Source organism: Alligator sinensis, unplaced genomic scaffold (assembly GCF_000455745.1).
Source record: "Alligator sinensis unplaced genomic scaffold, ASM45574v1 scaffold330_1, whole genome shotgun sequence".
Lineage (NCBI taxonomy): Eukaryota > Metazoa > Chordata > Crocodylia > Alligatoridae > Alligator > Alligator sinensis.
Genome location: NW_005842178.1, coordinates 2,025,112 through 2,045,457, shown reverse-complemented (window position 1 = coordinate 2,045,457; position 20,346 = coordinate 2,025,112). Strand labels below are relative to the sequence as shown.

Genomic DNA, 20,346 nt, shown 5'->3' with positions numbered 1-20,346 from the left:
AAGTTTGATCTTTAACTGCTAATTATGCAGCAGTTAGTTGCCACAATGACAAGGACTATCAATGACTACATTTCTTAGTGAGCTTTTGTGATAGAGGCAGTGCCCCAAAGGAGAATTCACCTCAAAGGGAAGCGCTCCCGAGCCGGTGGGATGCGATGGAAAACCAGAAGTCCAGTGGGAGCAAAACCATGGCAGAGAAAAATGCTACGGCAACAAAAGAAGGAAAAAAAAAAGAAAAGACACAACTGGTCCAGGAAGAGCTGGGGTCAGCTCCAGCCCCAACATGGACCCGTTTTGTGGCAGCATGCCAGTGCCTTCGCTACCTGGCCCATTAGGGCAGACATAAAAGCTTCACTGGGAGCAGAGTTGAGAGGACTGGAAGTGAGGTTTCCGGTGGGGCCAGAAGAGCCCCAAGAAGGAAGGAGCTCTAGAGAGGAGCAGTGGTGGCTGCCCCAGGAGGGGGCACACAAAGAAGAGAAAAGCCCACAAGGTCTAAGGTACACACCTGAAGAGGAGGTGTGGATCCCAGATGCCTCCGGATGGGATTGGATGGCTAAGAACCCTGCAAAGGGAAAAGAGAGCCAGGAGTCTGGATCAAAATAACTACATAACAGAGAAGCAAGGATGTTACTTGTAACAAGGTAACCCAGGGATAGCAAAGACCACAAGCAAGTCTTTGCTATGGCAGGGAGCTCAGGCCAAGTGAGGGCCGTACCCTATTTTCCTTTAAAGTCAAAAGAACCAAGACAAAAAATTACGACCGTAGCTCACCTTAGAGGTGAGCAGAAGATAACATCTTAAGGTTGGTGTAAGGTGGGGTGTAGGGGAGGCGGAGCCCCAAATTGGCAAACTGAACAAGCCTGGTTGCAGAAGTCCCCAGGAAAGGTGGGACATAACATCTTACTCCCAGTAATAACTTATTTTTCCATCAAAAATGTGGCAGGCAAGAACCCCCGTGAAAGCCTTCCAAGGCAAATACTTCAACACCGAACTGTCCGGGTCCCAACGAAACGGCGAAGCCTGAGAGGTCCCTAAGAGCTAGGCATATGAGCAAACGCCACGGGAATTTATAGTCTTTTAGAAAGTGTTATATGGAGCAGACAGAGCTTTTAGAATGTTATATATATTTTTAATTAACTACTTTTCTTACTACTGAAGTAAGTTGAGTTCAAGATTTGGCTGCTAATTTGGACAACCTAATGTAAGATTATTAATAGGAAAAAATGAATACTTTTTGCAAAAGTAGGCATCTCAAATGTCTCTATTTAAAATAAGCATACACAGAAAAAGGATTTGGGGTATTAAATTAGGAAATACAAAGATTTGAGCAGAAAGACTAGTTGCATTTGAAAACCATGATCTAAAATTACTAACTATGAATGTCTTGGCATTTAATTTTGGGATGCCTAAATATGACACCTAAAAATGGGGTGGATTTTCAAAGATTGGCATTCAGCAAGGGGGAATGCTGCAGAGTATCCAGCCACTTTTACAGGCTCAAGCTAGCCACTCAGATATTAAGATAGTAAAAATCATGGCCCTTTTAAAAACTTTGTCTTAAAATGTCTTGTATAAATGTTCTAGGAAATACTAAGAAAATTAATGTAAAAAAAAGTGGTGTATTATGCATTAGTGCAATAAATCAGCCTCTCCTTTTATCTAGAAATCTGTTAAGTGTCAGCTTCAGTATGGAGAAAAGGATTTATACATGTGTGACTATAAAAGTCATGAAAATACAGCTGCCATTTGTTTGAAAATAGTCAACACCAGGAAGACGATAAAATAACAGAAGGAAGTGGCCTAAGATATAAAAATGTTCAGCTCTGTATGGTAGACTTTATCACTAAGAACTAATATGGGCAAGCTGCCATGCTTTAGTTAAAACCAAAAGTATAATGTCAAAGTTCTTAAAAATAGTTTTAATTTAAAAAATATAATAGACACATACAAACTCCATGGTCCAGAGAGGCATTTTATTTTCAAGTTTAATTTTTTCAACATGCATCTTTATGAGCTTGGTTATAGTTTTATTACCAACATTCTCTGCAAATTTCACAGGTGTGTTAGTTCTCCTATGGGATATTCTACATGAGCTGCAGCATTCAGCAATAAATTGCAAATTCCCAGGTACCCTAAGTTAAAGATACCAAGCATGTATGTTGTAGTGCAAAGAGTTGTCCTGATAGTACATCTACATTTAATACATTTTGCAGAAAAATAACCATTTTAAATGGCATAATTTTAGTTCACAAAACTAAGTATAACAGATGTGATTTCAAAGCAAACTGTTTGAATTATTTGTACATAAAATACTGTATATCCAATTTAAAAATGTCAGAGTTTAAAAAAGTTATGGTAGGTCTTTCTCGTTTGTTGAGAGAACTTAACTGATTTTATTAATCTTTTTTATGTTTGTTATTTTAATAGATGTAATCTGTGTAACAACAGACCACATTTTCAAATATATTGAATTAAGCAATTGTTCATTAATTTCTACATTATAAGTTATTTTAAATACAATTAGAGAAAATTGCAATTAACTGATAATTTTTCAATAAACAAATGGGATAGTCATTTCTCTCCACAGTTCATCACAAAGAGGACCCCAAAACCTGCAAAACAAAATGTCAGGTCCCCATAGTTAAACAGATTTTAGTCCAGTTTTCAGTAGACTCATTCCCACATCCAAACTTAATCAAAAGTTAACTCTAATTGGAACTCTTATTCTCGTGCTTCTACCAAAGTGCATGAGAAACATCCAGGCTCAGAAGTTAGGCCCAGCTAAGAATGACCATGGACACTTCATTCATTTTGTAGTATACAAGGTGAGCTTCAGAAAGCATGTGAGACACTGCTGGCAGAGGGACATCAAAAACTTTAACTAGTTCTAAAATAGCGGCTCTGTGGGAAAGCTATTTGTATGACTGTATCACTTGGGAGTCCCAAATAAGGAACCCATTGTTCTTGGATCTCTATAAATAAAGGAGGAGACAGTCCTTGCCTTGAAGAGCCTACAGTCTAAATAAACAGGGCATTGATTTTCAGTGCAACCAGTTTTCCAGGTCTTAATCATTCAAATTCACTTACGTTGAATATTTAACAAAATGAAAATAACTAACAATACTTTGGGCTTTCTAAGATCATCTTTCAGCAATTCTACTGCCAAGGAAAAGAACATTTACATATGCCACAGAGTTTGGTAGCCAGAACTGTAGCCATCTAGGGAAGTCCAACTAGTATTTACTGCTTCTCTGACACTGTCAGTATCTGCCAAGCAAGTTGACTATCACAACTCCACATGGGACTTAATACTCACCTCTCCTCAGCTCTGGAGCTTGGAATCTGTGAGGGTAAGACAGTTTCTTTTCCCCATCTGCTAGTAATCAACAGTAGGGTAATGTTTTCGACTTCTTTTCATGCACCCGTAACTGACATTCAGGAAAAGGCAAATGAAAGAGATGCCATCAACTTAAGTACAGTTTTTACCTCTTTATTTGTTTCTTTATTTTATCCCATGCATCATCTAATTATAGCTGCAAAATTAAGGTGAAAAGTTCTCTTTTTCCTTTTAGTTTTCTGTTTCTTCTTTTGATTATCCTTTAGACATAGCCAATTTCTGCTCATTATGCAATCTTTCACATCACAATAAGGGGACGAGAGAGCAATTTAAGATTAGGAGAACGATTGCAAAATGACAAAACTTGGCAGAGGAACTCAGGAGCAGGTGAAAAACAGTATCTTGTACTTGAAGCAAACTAAAAAAGAACTCTGAAAATCTTTTTAATACATATTCCTTTTAATACCCATTCATTTTAGCAATAGTGTTTTAATTTATTAAAAATGTTATGGGATTGCTACTTAATAGCTGCATCTACACAAGATGCTTATCAATTCATAGATGTTAGGATCAGAAGGGACCTTAATAGATCACTGAGTCCGACCCCCTGCATAGGCAGGAAACTCTCTGCTAGCTTATGGCCATTACTTCTTGTGACCCCCAGGGGCGCCTTGGTGAGTAGAGCCTCACCAATTCCCTTCGGCGCCCCCATGATGAATTTATAGGCAGCCACAAGGTCGCCTCTCAACCTTCTCTTGCAGAGGTTGCCCCAGTCTCTCCTCATAGGGCTTGGCTTGCAAGCCCTTAACCATACGAGTGGCCCTTCTCTGGACCCTTTCCAGGTTATCCACATCCCTCTTGAACTGTGGTGCCCAAAACTGCACACACTATTCCAACTGCGGTCTGACCAGCGCCCGATAGAGGGGCAGTATCACCTCCTTGGTTCTATTTGTCATGCACCTGCTGATGCATGATAAAGTGCAGTTAGCTTTTCTGATGATTTCATCACACTGACAACTCATATTCATCTTGGAGTCCACTAGGACTCCAAGATTCCTTTCTGCTTCCATGCTACCAAGCAGGTCATTTCCTAGGCAGTAGGTATGCTGGACATTTTTCCTCCCTAGGTGCAGCACTTTGCATTTCTCCTTGTTAAACTGCATTCTATTGTTTTCTGCCCGTATGTCCAACCTGTCCAGGTCTGCCTGTAGTTGTTCCCTGCCCTCTGGTGTGTCCACTACTCCCCACAGTTTTGTATCATCCACAAACTTGGACAGTGTACACTTCACTCCCTCGTCCAAGTTGCTGATGAAGACATTGAAGAGTCTCGGGCCAAGATCCGAGCACTGCGGAACCGCACTGCCCACATCCTTCCAGGTGGATACCGACCCATCCGCCACCACTGTCTGGGTTTGACCCTCTAGCCAATTTGCCACCCACCGGACTGTGTAATCATCCAAGTCACAGCCTCTTAACTTGTTTACCAGTATGGAGTGGGATACCGTATCGAAGGCCTTCCTGAAGTCTAAGTAGACGATGTCAACCCCTACTCCTGCGTCCACATGTTTTGTAACCTGGCTGTAAAAAGAGACTAGATTAGTCAGGCATGACCTATCTGCTACAAACCCGTGCTTACCATGCAGTAACAACTGCGCAGTCAGCATCCCATGTAGACACGGCCAATATGTTTAAATTTAACTTTTTTCAGTCAACTAAACATTTAAAGGAGAATAGTCTGGTGGCTAGAAATACCAAATTTTGATTTTTGTTTGGTCTGCTGCTCCAAGGTCAAGCTGCTGATTTCTAATAAATAAGATACAGCAAGATATCCAGCATATCCTATCTGGATACTGAAGAAAAAGAAAAAAAGATAAGATATAACATTGTTTAGGAAAAAGCACACAATGATAAAATGTTCTTTGTATGGTAGTTTAAGAGGCTGATTATTGCTAGATGTTTGCAGTTCTATGTGATCTTCTAATATCAGAAAAGCACACAGTGACTGAAGCCATATATAAATTGTAATTAAAGCCCATTATAAATAAGTCATTTGAGAAAAATAGCCAACAAGGACATTTTATAAACTTTTGAGGATTCCTAGGAATTTTCTGTAACAGAAGTCTGTGGAGCAAGCCATAATCTGTGGACATTGTTGGTTACAACATAACTCAGACACTACCAAAATATTGACCATTTCATTATTTACCAATTATTAAACTCTGTCAATGTACTTAATAATAAAAAACAATAGTTATAGGGTTTTTTTTGTCACTACACAATGAATTCCAGTGTACCTCACAAAGATAATGGAATGTTCATTTGACAAAAGAAAAAGCATTGGCAGAAAAGGGGTGAGAGAAATAGTAAGAGAGTGACTGTGCAATTGGCCCAGAATCACAGCATGCCAGCAGAGCATGGAATATAATTTAGACCATCTAACTACCAGTCCTGTGCCATAACTGCTAAATTGCACTCTTTCACCTTTACATTTTTGTTAGTTATGTCCAGGTATGACTGATAAATGCAGAATTAATAAATGCAGAATTGATAAATGCAGAATTATGAGTCCTTCATCTGTATCATGAGATGATCTGCAAATTCTAACAGCCAGAGAAGAAAATATATAGAATAGTAAGTAGCTCAAATGGTTATGGTTGTTTAAAGCTTTTTACTATTCCTCAAGTGATATTGGGGCAATTGGACTAAAGGTTCTTGTTCCAATACAGGCAATCTCTTATTCATTGCCCCCATCCTTTGTCCCCCACATATTCCCATTAAATATTTATTTGGTTAGGTTAGATCCAAGTTCCAGTGACATCAGTGGAAAGATTCCCATTGGCTTAATTGGCAATGGGATGGGACTCCTAATCTAGGATAAATTTAAATAGCTAATCACACAACACTAATTTGAGCCCTGATCAACAGTTTGATTCATGCAGATAAATCCTTTTGTATACACTGAGTCCTACAGAAATTAGACTCAGCATAGATGCAGGGACTATCCACCTGGATCAGATTGCAGGACAAAGGCTTTGATTTGTTTTTCTAATACAGTGATTTTCAACCTTAATAGACTCATGGCACCCTTCATTAGGCTCCAGGCACACCTCAGAAAATGTCAGCTCTTAGTTTTAACTTATTTTTTGATTATGGAAAAGTAATTCATAAATGTTTCTGTTTGAAAGAGCTCAAAAAGACCACTATGGATTCTTATTGGAAATAATTGGTTTCATCTTGTGAATCATGTTTGCACACCTAACAGTGCTAAGATTGTGTGGCAACCTGTGGCACCCCTGAAAGGATCTCAGGGCACCTTGGGGTGTCATAGTACCTTGGTTAAGAATCATTGTTTTAATGCTACTGACATTTACTTAAAAACTGATAGATCCTAATATTTCTAAAACTTTATGTGAAGTGACTGTGTACATTTCACCCCTTTGAAATAGTTTTTGAGACCTCTTCCCCTGGGACTTAATAAATAAATCAATCATGTTATCCATTTAACCTTCTAGTCTTCCTGGACTAGGATCATGTGTATTAAAAAAAGAGAGCGAGTAGGAGAAATAAGACATTGTTTTGAGAAAAATAAGCAAGCAAAAGTAACTTTTCATTAATAAAACTTGTAATTAGAAATATTTCCATTCCTGCAAAACCTGTAAAAACACTTCTGCCTTTTCATACCCCACCCCAATCCTCACCTTCTCCCACAGAAAAGAATCTTTTCATCTGAACTCTCTGAGAAGGTACCTTGTAAATCAAAGAAAATCTTTTTGGTGTACCTGTGTTCGCTCTATAATTCAAGTTTCTCCTCACCCCACTTTCCTAACAAAATGATCCATTAGTCTAAAGAAAGGGTGGTAGTTATTCAGTCCATGGGACAGATGCATGCTGAAGAGCTGTGTTATCCAGTCATAGGGCTCTTTGAAGGGCTGGGAATTCAGGGGCTGGTGTGGGGGAGGTAGGACCCCCTGCCAAAATCTGGAGTACAGAGCTTTGTTAGGGATGTATATCATTGCGAGGGGGCCATGACAGCTGCATTAAGCCCTGTGGTTTCCTAACACTGCTCACCTGCCGCTGAAGGTGGCTTTGGATCCAGTTCCAAAAAGCTCTGCAATCTAGATCCAACCGAAGGGGGCCAAACCATTTTTATACCCCTAGTCTAAACTGACAACATAGTCAATTTTGTTTGTTTGTTTGTTTTGCTGGACAAGGTATCAGATCATATTGAAGAGGAAGAGAAGGAAATAAGTATACAAATTTATAATACATTCAATCTATAGTAACTGTATTAACAACATGGAAATGGCTCAGCATTATAATTAAGCCCTAGTTATAAGTTCAGATGAGGGTTTAAAAAACCACATTGAATGCCACAAGAGACCTTATTTACGGGATTGCTAAACTGTATTAAAGCAATAAGAACATAGATTTGTAATCACCAGGTAAACATTCGTAACACATTAAATTAAGATTTCTTTTAAATTTAACTTGCTCTAAAGGAAGCCTAAACTGGTTTCTTATTTTAGGATTCCTTTCTGCCAGCATCACAAATGATATCCCTTTTAAAGCAAAGTTGATGCCAGCAGTATTAAAAATCAAATGCCTCTTTTCCTGGGGAGAAGTATTTTTTACCTTGCAAACTTTCTAACTGCTGGATTGAAAAAAAAAGGATAAGCTGTCCTTTAAATATATATATAGGCACCCAAAAATTCACCATAGCCCCTGCTGCCTGCCCAAAGCACAGCCCGCCCCATCCCATGCAGATCCAGGGGCATGTGCCCCACCATGCCCTCCTGGACTAGCAGCGGGAGCAGTGAGAGGAACCGCAGGTCGAGCTGCCAGAGGAGCAGCACCCCCTCCCCGCACCCGCCCAGCCCTGTCTGGGCAGCACTTGCAACAGCCCCAGACCATCCCTCACTGTGGGGGGCTACACCCCTTCTCTTCCCCTTCCCTTCCACCACTTACCAGATGCACACAGTAATGACCATTGTAAAGGAACCAATCCCCCATTCGTAACACTATGGAAAAACTAGTTCTGAGTTATGACATTTCGACCTAAGATGCAGTTTTCAGGAAACAATTGTGTCATAAGTCTGAAGACTGCCTGTGTGTGTGTGTGCGTATAATTTTTTGCCAAAGCTGAAATATCTGCTAGGAAGAGAACTTAAACTTTTTCCTTGACAGATCTGCAGCTGTAGGAAGAGGCTTTAAAAAGCTTGTCAGAAATTTATTAACTGATAAAACATTTTTCATTATAGTACCAGTAGCAATATGTGAACAAAGTGCAATTGGAAACTGTGTGTATTATTTATTTCTCTCTCCACTCTGCCATATGGAAATAACGAACCTAAAACATTTCCTATACGGGGGGAAAAAACAGCTTTAAGAGGCCCATTGAGAGCTGGCTACAGTATCTTCTGGATACCATAGCAAAAGACATTAATATGAGTTTTAAACTGAATCAATGCCAAAACTAGCTTGACAACAAGCCCATAAAAACGTATCTTGAAATGAAAACTCCTACAAGCTGGGAAGTTGCTGACATGTATAAGTGCTTTAGCCAACAGGAGAAAGTGATCAGAAGGTGCAGCTACCAACAACAAACAAATGACTAAGCACCAAAGGGAAGCATGGGGAAGTGTTCATTGCAAGCCGTGGCAGCAAAATACATCAGAAAGCTTTGTATTGACCAACGTATAGCAGAGAGCACCCAGACACTAGACTGAAGGACCTGAAGGCTGCTATGGTCTGCATATGTGCAGAGGGCAGGAGGACAATGCAAGATGAAAGGAGGTTGGCGCACACTATACATGTGATCTTTATCCATCTGCTTTGATTAGGTCTTCCTTTCAAGAGCCAGAGAAGAATCTCAGACAGACAAGCAAATGTACTTGATGTAACGTCCCATTTTCAGTCTGATGCTGTGTTAATTATTTAGAACCCTGACTCAAAATTAAGAGTGCCTCAAGATACACAGCATGCAAGCCTTTAGGAAAATGTTAAATAGCACCATAAAAGCCTACATATTTTAAATGTTGAATATACATATATCTGAGAATTCCAAATCATCTCATTGATAGGGCTATGCATCAAGAAAATTTTACTCTGGTTGCCATTTCAGATTGAACATTATCCAACAGTAGTAACACTTTTTGGGTGGCCTAAAATAAGCAATGTTCACAACTTGTTTCTTTTACACAAGGAAATCCTTAGCATGAGCAAAGAGGAAAAAATAGATTATTGCTGCTTTAGCCCTTGAGCAAGTAACTAAGCAGGGTATTTCTGATACTTGTCTGTCACCAGTGTGCGTACAGGATTCAAAGGGTAGACAAGCAAAGGGCAAAAGGGGGATATTAGGTTAATGTCCCACTAAAGATGTCCCTTTAGATCTGCTGCTCCAGGGCAGATTTTTTTAATTTCTAAGGGGACAGATAATAAACCCTTCACTTGGGCGAGCAGTTACTCACACAAGCAATGTCATTGACCTCAAGGAGACTGCTTTTGTGAGTAATTGCTTCTTAGAGTAATGTCAAGTCTCTACCATCTGGCCCAATATGAGAGCAAATTCTCAAGAGAGTTTTTCGTTTTCAGTCACTTTAGCCTTTTTCTCAGGCAACCATTTGACTGTCAGATTTTTTTCTCTCCCTTGCCAATAGGAATCCTTTTAACAGGCAAGGCAATAAATAAAACCATTATAGGAATACTATACATGTTGGCAATAAGACCTCAACTTTATCCTTCTTATTAGAGGCCACAAGCAAATGATATTTAAAATTCAGTTAAAAGTAATCCCGCTTTAAAATATACACAAAACAAACTGGATTTTTTTTCTCTGCTTGTTTACTCAGCTTAGAAATACCCAAAACATCAAAAATACTCTTACCTAGTTTTACTATAGGATTTTTAGATTTCAGATGTTGATTGGGAACTCTGTTCTACTTAGCTTTATATGCCATACTCATCACTGCAGTATCTGAATGCCTTTTATTAGCTTAACTAACATCTGTCAAGCTTGTTTTTATATCCTCTCCCCAGGGAGAAAAGCATATACAGCAAAGTATCTTGCTTTGTTGTCTTTGTGGATGTTTTAAATATACATGTTGCTATGTATTTGTCAGGCAAGGTTAGGGAAAAGAAAAGAACCAGATGGAACAGAACATGATGTGTGCTGGTCCTCAGCTTCTACAGTCTAGGTTTAGTGCTTGAGGAAGGTCTCAAGTTCATATACAGCCAAGCTTTACTCTGTCTGTAGAGGATTTCGTTATTCAAAATAAGCAAAGCTGTTGGTTATAGACTTTACCTGAGAGCTTTAGGCAGTCTTCTACCTACCCTAGGCCCTTAACAAAGGAATTCCTTGAAGACAAAGACCAACACCGTGAAATTGATTTAAAATGTAAGGGTAGCCACTGTAAAAAGGAGAAGACAGGTTTTTTGTGCTTAAGAGAACCTGATCTGGGAAGATGCACTGCAGCACTCTTTGCAACCTGGGGTTTCCAAAGTACTGCAGGCTTCATGATAAGTCTTCTGTAATCCATCCGAGAGGCGCTGAAGCCATGAATACAAATTAGGCCAGGTTATTGCCTGCTAGTATGGGCTGGAATCTCTTGGTCTACTTAAGATAATAAGAGGTGTTACTCTCAGTACTTGATCCAGCATCACCAAGGAATCCAATATTGCTCCTATGCTATGGACTGTCAGGGGATACCTTTCACTAGAAGAAACTGCATTTCGGCTGCAAATTGTTTCAGATGTTTTCCTCTGTGACTACTTAAATGAAGAGCTGAAGTATTTAAGCTCTGACAAACATGGCATTTTAAAGTGCTTAATGGACTCTTGTTTAAAAAAAAAAAAAAAAAAAGACCCAGACCTTTTCACAATCTTAAATCAGTCCCTTTTTGGTCTCATGATATCAAAACTCTAAAGTTCCAGAGCAGGCAAGAACTTAATTTCTTAAAATCAGATTTTGTTCTGTAAATAACAGTTTTAAGTCTTCATTATGACTTATGGGGAAAGGTAAAATTATTACTTTCAACTCCCTTTCCTGATGATTTTTTTTTTTTTTTTTTTTTTTTTTTTTTTTTTTTTTTTAAGAAAAAGCACTCAATGTTTAATCTCATTGGGAATAACTTGTGAACCACCAGCAAACATTTCTGGATGCTTAAGATCATCTCTCAAATACGAGCTCCCTCTAGTGCTTTGTAGACACCATGCTACCCACAGGCTTTTATACAAAAAATAAAATGAATGCTAGGCAATGTTTTACTTATACATGACTTTGCCCCCAAAGCGGTACAGTCTTGCCAGCAGTTGAGTTTGGAGGCTGGACAGTACTCAACTATGCAGGGAAAGGCTTAACATCTATAATTCAGAGAGACAGGATTAGAGAAGATAAGGTTTAAAAATGAATTATGTTAGACAAAAATGGTTGAATTTTCACCCGGTTATCACAAAAATATTAAAAAATTACAAAACTCTGTTTTGAATACATGCTTTGTCAAGTGGTTTCTATCTTCACTTTTGACCTCTTTTGCTGTTCCTAACTGCATGTTTAGAGATGCTGACTGGCAGCTGTCCCTCCCACAGGACCGGGCAGGCATTGGCATTGGTTGAATCCAGGGAGAAGAGTTCTGCGTAGAAGCCCTCGCCCTTTCTTGCATCTCACCTGGATCCGTAAGGGGGGTGCCATCACCTGCCAGGAGGCAAGCGATGTACTTCATAGCACTCCTCCTTTTCTCCAGGGTATAGAAGAAGCAGGGGCCACAGTCCATCTCTCAAAGGAGCTGGACATGCAAGCAGATGAATGTGTTAGAGGCACAGCAGTCATCCAGAGTTCAGAGCTCTTCCTGCCTCTCCTGACACTCTCTGCAGAGGTACGGGTATCTGGGTCAGTAGCTAGGTGTCTCTCCAGCTTCAGCACTTCCCTTTTGAGCTACTCTGTAGCCACCTTCCACTGTTGGGTGTAGGGGCAACAGTACTGGCTGATGTGCACATTCCCCACATACCACTATCTCTGGGCCAAGGGAAAGGCTGGCCAGGCAGAACTCTAAGAAGGTGGCCACAAAGCCCACATCCTCCAGCAGCCAGTAGGCCAGCCCCAGACACTTGGGCTGCAGTATGACCTGAGCATACAGTAGGTGGAGGTCACTGAACAGGGCTGGCCTTGTGATGGAGGTGTAGACTTGAGCAGTGTTTAGTATGGACATGTAGATTTGATCCAGCTGGGAGTGGAAAGCAAAGGTGAAGGTGAAGGTGATGGCATTATCAGGAAGGTAGATGTTAGACATCCACCAGGGGGTAGTCTGAGATGATCTCCCTGAGGATGCCTGTGGTGTCCTGGCTCCACTCCCTGTCAGTGCAGTCCTGTACCTCAAAGGTAATGTTAAAGTCCCTGCCAAGGACCAGGCACTCGTGCGGGCTCAGGGTCCTGAGATATGTGGCCACCTACCAGTAGAAGCAGGCCATCTCCAAGGCGTACATGGGGACATAGATGTTGACCAGATTGAGGATGAGTCACTGTAACCAGACCCGGAGATGCAGCAGGCAGCCTACACTACCCCTCCACCCCTGCCGCTGCAGCTGCCTAGAGCCTGGGCTACCCTGTGGCCCTACCCACTGCCCCATATTCGGGGGAGCTAAGCCCTGTTAGCCTGGGCCTTCCACTACCTATGCTGCCTACTCAACTCCAGCTGCTAAAGCCAACTGGTGGCTGGTGTGGCTCTCCTACAGGAGAACCACAGAGTACCACCCCACGCCAAAGGAAGGAGAGTACCTGGTACCTGTGGAGACCCATCCTGCAGCCACACACATTGAGGGTTATCATGGTGAGGGAGCTCATTGGCAGGGGGTGTTATTAGGCTTGGCAGAGCTTTCACAGGAGGCAATGCAGGCTGTGGGGCCTATCAGCAATCCCACCATCCTCCTGAAGGTGTAGAAGGCATCATGGAAGCTTCAGGCTCCATAGTAGCTTTTGGCATTGTTCTGCTTGTGCCCCTTCCCTTCCCCCACCAGAGCCCTCACCAAGTTGCAGAGTTGGTGGAAATCCCCTCCCCCAGGGTCCAGGGCGAGCTGCACCTTCTTCCCGGAGCATCACATGCTCTTCAACAGCAGCTCTTCCCTGGGTACTGCCGGGGCAAAGAGGTCTGTGGGCTCCATGGAGCCCACAGTCTGTGGCAGGGATGGCTTCAATCAGAGTTGGGTCAAACAGCAGAGTTGGAGGTCTCCTCCACGGGCTCCCCTACCTCAAGACAGCCATCCCACCCTGGACCCTCCTCCATGGTGATGACAGCTATTTTTTTTTCTGGGGATGGGAGTCCTGGCACAGCTTGGGAGGTGGTAGTAATGACAGCAATATCAGCCCCCCTCTTAGGTGGTGGAAGCCCCCCACTCCATGTTTGAGGGCCCAAGCTGCTCCTGGGCCTTACATTTTACTTTGCCTTGGGTGGCAGATCAGCACCCATATGGGACCAGCATCCACTCAGCCTTGGGGTGGCCCAGGATGGGGTCATCCCAGGATGCTGGGAGAGGTGTGGGGCTAGGAGGGGGTGGCAACAGTGGTAGGGTGGTGGCTGCTGGTATGCACCCCCCTTGCCACCCTCCCCTGCCTGCAACCCCCTCCCATTTTGGAACCCCACCAGTGGCTCTGACATGGGGCTCCCTGAGCTTGTGGGGGGGCTAGATGCTGGGGCTAGAGTGCCAGGGGTGCCAGTGGTGGTAGCACCCCTTTCCTTTGACTAACTGAAGGGGCACTCCTGGCAGAGGTGACCCAGTGCCCAGCCCTGGAAACACCTCACTTCCCCTGCTGTGTAATAAATATGGTTGGGGAGACACTAGAAGGCGATCTTAAATGCCACCCCCCCACCCCCCCTGCACCAGCTGGATGGTGACTTGACAGTGGAAGGACTGGATGTGGCAGAAGCTGGGGTACCCACACCCTAGTGGGAGGCTGGTGACTGGGGATAGAACCCTTCCCGGGGTGGGTGGCGGTGGTGCTGGGGGGGGGTCAGGGGGGCTACAGTGAATTTTGGGGTGGCTGCAGCGCCCCCCATAGCCCTCCCCAGCACCGCCTGCCCCAAGCACAACCCAACACAGCTCCCCGCCAGGAAGAGCCCAGCACCACCCCTGGCCCCAGCTCGCAGCGGCAGCCTGCCCTCGCCTTCACCCTGGGTGCAGAGCCAGGGCCACGCCCCACCCCAGTGCCCTCCCATGGTGAGTACAGTGGCAGGAGCCCCCCCCTGCAGACAAGCCACTTGTGGCTTTGTCCCATCCTCCACCCCAGCTGTGCATTACCTGCCCCACTCCCTCCCTAACTGCGAGGGCCTCAATCTGCAACTCCCATACCCCTGCCCTCACAGACTTACCCACCAGACCCAGCTGCTCTCCACGCTGCCATGCTGTGCTTCTGGCTGCCTGTGTGCTGTGCTGTGGCTGCATGCATGCGCAGAGCATTTATCCGCAACATTATTGGCCATGTCAGCCAAAAAAAGCCAATTGCGGATACTGTCAGTTTTCTTTGTATCAGTGCCGATACGATACAGGACTGATGTATCAGTGCATCTCTACAATGTTTATGTTTTTATGATCCTGGAGGGAAATGGTCAGTAGAAAGGCAACATAAATAGTTCAGAAGTAAAAAAGGAAGGTCTCCCACGATGTCCTCATGGTAAAATTGGGAAAATGAGGCCTCGACTACTTTACGGTCCGGTGGCTAGGTAACTAGCTCTGAGGTAGGACCAAGAGAGTACTGATAGATGGAACCAAGTCAACATGGCGGAAGGTGACCAGTGACGTCTCTCAGGGTTTAGTGCTCAGACCAGTGCTTTTCAACATGTTTATCAACAATTTCGATTCTAGTATTAAAAACGAACTGGCAAAGTTTGCAGACACCAAACTATGGGGGAGCATGGTCACGCTTAAGGACAGGCTGGCAATACAGGCCGACCTGGACAGCCTTGCAAGGTGGACAGACCTCAACCTGATGACATTTAATAAGGAGCAATGTAAAGTGCTCCATCTGGGGAGAAATAATCCTCAACATACATACAGGCTCAGCCGTGCTACACTTGTGCTAGCACAACTGAACGAGACCTGGGTGTCATGATAGGCCACAGAATGAACATGAGCCACCAATACAATGTTACAGCTGGCAGAGCACATCAAACACTAGCATGCATCTACCATGGCATCTCAAGCAAGGTTAAGGATGTCATCCTTCAGCTGTGATCTCACCACGGCCAAGTAGAGCAGGAGTTTTGTGTCCAGTTCTGGGCGCTGCACTTGAGGAAGGATGTGGAACAGCTCGAGAGAGTCCAAAGGAGGGCCACATGCATTGTTAGAGATCTGGAGAGCAGGTCATACGAGGAGAGTCTGAAAGACTTGATACTGTTCAGCCTGGAGAAGAGAAGACTCAGAAGGGACTTGGTGGCAGTCTACAAGTATATTAGGGACATACATCAGGGCCTGGGGGAGCACCCGTTTACCAAGGCCCCCTAAGGAAAGACAAGAAACAATGGGCACAAACTGATTGAAGATCACTTCAGACTGGACGTAAGGATAAACTTCTTCACAAGTCGAGTGCCAAGGGTCTGGAACAGGCTACCCCCAAAGATGATACAAATCACCCACCCTGAGATCTTAAAAAAAACAAATCTTGATGCCCACCTTGCTGGAGTCATCTGACCCCAACAGTCTTTCCTGCCTAAGTGCAGGGGGGCTGGACCTGATGATCTTGTAAGGTCCCTTCCAGCCCTTGATATCTATGAAAATATGAAACGATAAAAAGAGTGATGTTCAGAAAATAACTACTATATTTACTCAATTCCAAGACAAGCCATTTGCCCCCCATTTAACATGAAGGAGGAAAAGCCCCTCATCTTGGAATACAGTATGAGGCAGCAGGGCGGGGGGGCGGGGCTCCAGCTCAGGCCCAGGCTGCAGCGTGCCTATGCCTCACTCAAGCTTGCCCCCTTATTCAATCTCGTCCACAGCTGCTACTGGCACTAGCTTGGCTGGAGCCATGCTCCATGGCCCAGACTAGCGCAGGGCAAAGGCAAAGGGTGGCAGAGGCTGTGAGGGGGGTAAGGTAGGAAGGTTGGGGGGCCCCCCTGAGGCTGGGGGGCAAGGAAAAACAAGTGGGGGCAGGACATGCAGCAGGGGGCAAGCTGGTTGACCTCCCCCCACCACGCACACTCCCCTCCCCCCCTGCCTGCAGAAAAATACACTTATCACATTTTGTCCAAACCTAAAGCACCTCAAGCAGCTGTCACATAATAGTAAAAACATATTATAATGTATAAACATGAAGTAACACAATACCTGCTGTACTATGCTTTAGTTATGAAACCTAACCCAGAATTTGGACACCAAGTGTGTACAATTAGTAGCGCACTGTCTTGTAACTGGTTTGTATTCTCCCCCCCCACACACACACACATTCAGGTTTCTAAACCATGCATAATGTTTTGGGTTTTTTTTTTAAATCAAAAAAGGTAAGACAGACAGATTCACTCCCTACTTTAAAATATATCTGGAGGGAAGAGGAGCTTCTTTTACTTTTATACCAACTGGCAATGATGTGTATTTTGTGGAAAGGAGGAGAAAATACCAGAAGCTGAAGAGCTTATGTACACTTATGGTAAGTTATTCTGGACTCTATACAGGTAGAAGAAAATTAATACACGCAATTTCTTTTAAAGTTTTATTTTCTTTCTTTTTTCTTTTCTTTTTTTTTTTTTTAAATAGCTTGATTAAACCATCCATTGGCTTTTTAAGTTTAATTGTAAACATCACAAAATTACTGTTCCGTACTCGGTTTAATACATTACATTAATTGCGGTAACAGTCCATAGGAGTAAAGTTGCACTCTCAAAAAAAAAAATTAAAAAAAAAAAATCTGAATTCATCTGGAAACACACACACACACACACACACACACACTACCAGCTCTTAAGAGAGTGATGCAGAAGTCTGATGTTTAATTCCCTCCTGTGGTTTAAGTGAGCAGCATTACAATTCATCAACAGCTTCTTTAATTTATTTAGTGCTGTATACCATTAAAAAGCCTGTTTTCACTTCAGTTAGAACACATTCACGCATACTACAGAAATTCCTCTCCAAGTAAAAAAAAAAAAATCATTTTCTACAATAAAACTGTAAAATTCATATAAAAGTTGTTGTAAACTTTTCTTTTGTGACATATACATGTTAATATGGTGTACCTGACCAATATTATTAGAAAAATAACATACATTTTCACTTCACAGGTTGTACCAGAAAATTTGGATAATGGTCAAGCATTTGACTAGAATTGCTGTGTGGGGAAGAGACTTCTATAAAGTATGATAAGTTGCAACCAAAAAAATTCAGGTTTGCTGTAAGTACAAGCATTGAAAATTAGACTGCTACACATCATTAGGGGCTTGATTCTGTACTGGAAGCCAGTGATAAAGCTCCCACTAACTTTGAGGGCGATAATCAGGCATTAGTTATATTTAATTAATTTTCAAAGGGTAATTTTTTTGAGAGGAAAAAAAAAATCTGTCTGAACAAATTCTTGTACAGTAGGCAATAACATACCCAAGCTTACTATAATCAAAAGATTAAAACAAACGTTTCTCAGTGTGTTACTTTTATACAGTCAATTCACCATCTGTATAGATCTTTCATACAGGAAGAGGGAGAAAAAAATAAAATAGAAAAGTGTGATAAAAAAAAAAAAAAAGAAATCCACCAGAATAAGCAGGATTGGAAGGTCAGATTTAGTTTCTAGAAGTCCCTTGGGATATGTCCTAAAAACAAATCCATTTAAAATCAAATTTATCCCTTTCACAGACATCAGAAACATACAGGGCCTAGTCCTACATCACATGTTTAGCCTGAACTTCTGCTGATGTTGTCAGTGGCAATTTGAGCATACAAGTAATGCAGGCTCAACCCAAAACTAGATGCTAATCCAAAAATTAAACAAAGGGATTGAACAAAAGGATTTAAAAGTCTGATATTCAAGCAATCACTTTCTCTTACTTCTTTTTCTGACATTTGGGTATGAAAACAAGGTGGATAGCCAAACAGCCAAACGTTCCTCCTGCATTTAATGTGAGAAAAATTGACAATCGGGAAGTATGAACATGCCAAAAATTGTATCTTTTCAATTTTTTTTTAATTGGGAAACTATCAAATACATCTTTAGATTAAAATATATATATATATATATATTTCAGTCTGTAAACTTGAAAAAATTGATCATGTTAACACTTAGTAAGGAGTATGGATTAAAAGTGTTACTTGGTCTAAAGGCTTAACCAGGCTCTTTCAAATATTGTAGGACAAAAACGGCAAGAGTCATGTCATAAAAACAATCCATATTCAAAACACTCTTTGAAAAAAACTATTTTAACCAAATAAAGTCAAACAAAGTTCCTATGAGCTTTTAAGTTACCAAAGCTCTCAATCAAAAAACTCTAATAGCGTAGAAGCTGGTATGGTAGGTTTGGGTTCTAGCTTCCACTTCTACAGAACTGATTGCCCACAAGTGTCTGACAGCATAAATACATTTTCAGTTCACAGTTATAAGAGATAGCCATGCAGTGAGGTTTGGGACTTTTTTTTTTTTGTTCTCTCTCAAAGCAGCAATCTTGGGAAAAGAGCAAACAGAATGGGTTTACCACTTAGGTGGTACATCTGATTGGCTAAGACAGTGGGGGCCAATCTGTGTGACATACATATCACAAGTTAGGCCCACGCCCTCCCAAAGTGTCACTCAGATCCCTTTTCCCTGCCAGACAAGCTGCTTTGCTTTCTGCTCCCTGCCTTTACTGCTACTGTGCTGCTTGTCCCCCCTCCAGTCTGATGCATGCCACAGACAGGCCCTTGTCACTTGTGGCATGTGTCCCACAAGTTGCCATCCCTGGGCTAAGAGGTAAACAGAAACACTCTCATGACAGAAAACAGATATGGACATCTCTGCAGATTTTTTGCTAATTTCTCATGATTTACCAAAATACAGAAAAACTAGAGGAGGACATGTTAGAAAGGGGGTGATGGGGAGGGAAGCCTCGCCGGTAGGCTTATACGGTCAAAATATTTATTTTTATTAAAACACTGGAATGCACCCCCTTCACCCCCAGCCCACATGCACACACTAGTTGGGTAATAAATATTAGAGCAGGTAAGAGTCTAACCCTAAAAAAAAAAAAAAAAGCAGCACTTTTTCTGCAATATGCACTGAAAGACATTTCAGATAGTACAGCCCTTACCAGAGGCCAAGTTCTGTGAAATATTAGTTCCCACAAATGTCTCAGGTGTTTCTTGCCTGGGTCTGTACAGCTTCCTTATGGTGTACGATGATTACCTAGGTAGAGGCTATGAGTGCCATTAGCTACTAGCCACATCAGTAAATCAGTACCTCTGTCAATTTTCTACTGTTTTTTGTGTTTGGTAAGAATAAAGTGCCAATACAGTTTACACAAGCATCCCTGTGCCACATGGTGCTGTGGTTTTATCTATACATTTATAGCTTTGGCAGGCACATGCGAATTAAAAGCAGCAGCGCACTATTGGTACTAATTCGACCTAAATAAAACATTGTTTATGAAAAGTGATTTACTTTAGAATATTTCATATTTTCTTACCTTTCTTTAACCACATCATTTGTTTGCTTTCTAGTGGCAGAAATAGAATTCTTGATGAATGGTTCAGGAATGAGCAGAATACTAAGCAATACCTTATAAGACTGCACTTTAAAACGTAAGATGGTTCACTTAACAATGTAATGCTCTTACACTGATGTTTTAAATATACATATGCTCAATACCAACAGTTTCACAAGTTAAAAAATAGAAATAATGATCAACTGGAGGATGCCTTTTTAAAAACTGCTCTTCCATCACTTAAAACAAGGCAATCTTCTCTACTATAACAGGTTGCCCATGACAGTCTCAGCCCTTAGCAGAGCATTTATGACGAGCAATTCCTAGATTCAACTTACTGAAGCCACAAAATTCCCTGCAAGTTGG

General features: G+C 42.0%; 1 protein-coding gene and 1 long non-coding RNA gene across 3 annotated transcripts in view; both read right to left on the bottom strand.

Annotated features, from left to right (window-relative positions):
• Positions 1 to 1,954: 1,954 nt before the first annotated feature.
• LOC112550683 lies at positions 1,955 to 5,157 on the bottom strand. Its single transcript, XR_003094639.1, has 3 exons — positions 4,822 to 5,157; positions 3,317 to 3,428; positions 1,955 to 2,612 (listed from the first exon to the last, which is right to left on the bottom strand). It is a non-coding gene; the product is annotated as an uncharacterized LOC112550683 (long non-coding RNA).
• Positions 5,158 to 14,207: 9,050 nt separating this feature from the next.
• Positions 14,208 to 20,346, bottom strand: part of LOC102370077 — a 12,291-nt gene continuing 6,152 nt past the window's right edge. Inside the window, exons 2-3 of one of the 2 annotated variants that reach the window (XM_025207013.1) lie at positions 15,995 to 16,089; positions 15,681 to 15,822 (exon numbers count right to left, since the gene is read on the bottom strand). In XM_025207013.1, the coding sequence (XP_025062798.1) occupies positions 15,810 to 15,822; positions 15,995 to 16,089 (108 nt within the window). In that variant the 3' untranslated portion in view covers positions 15,681 to 15,809. Of the gene's footprint in view, positions 16,090 to 20,346 lie in introns of both variants that reach the window. The other variant, XM_025207012.1, reaches the window with a different exon arrangement.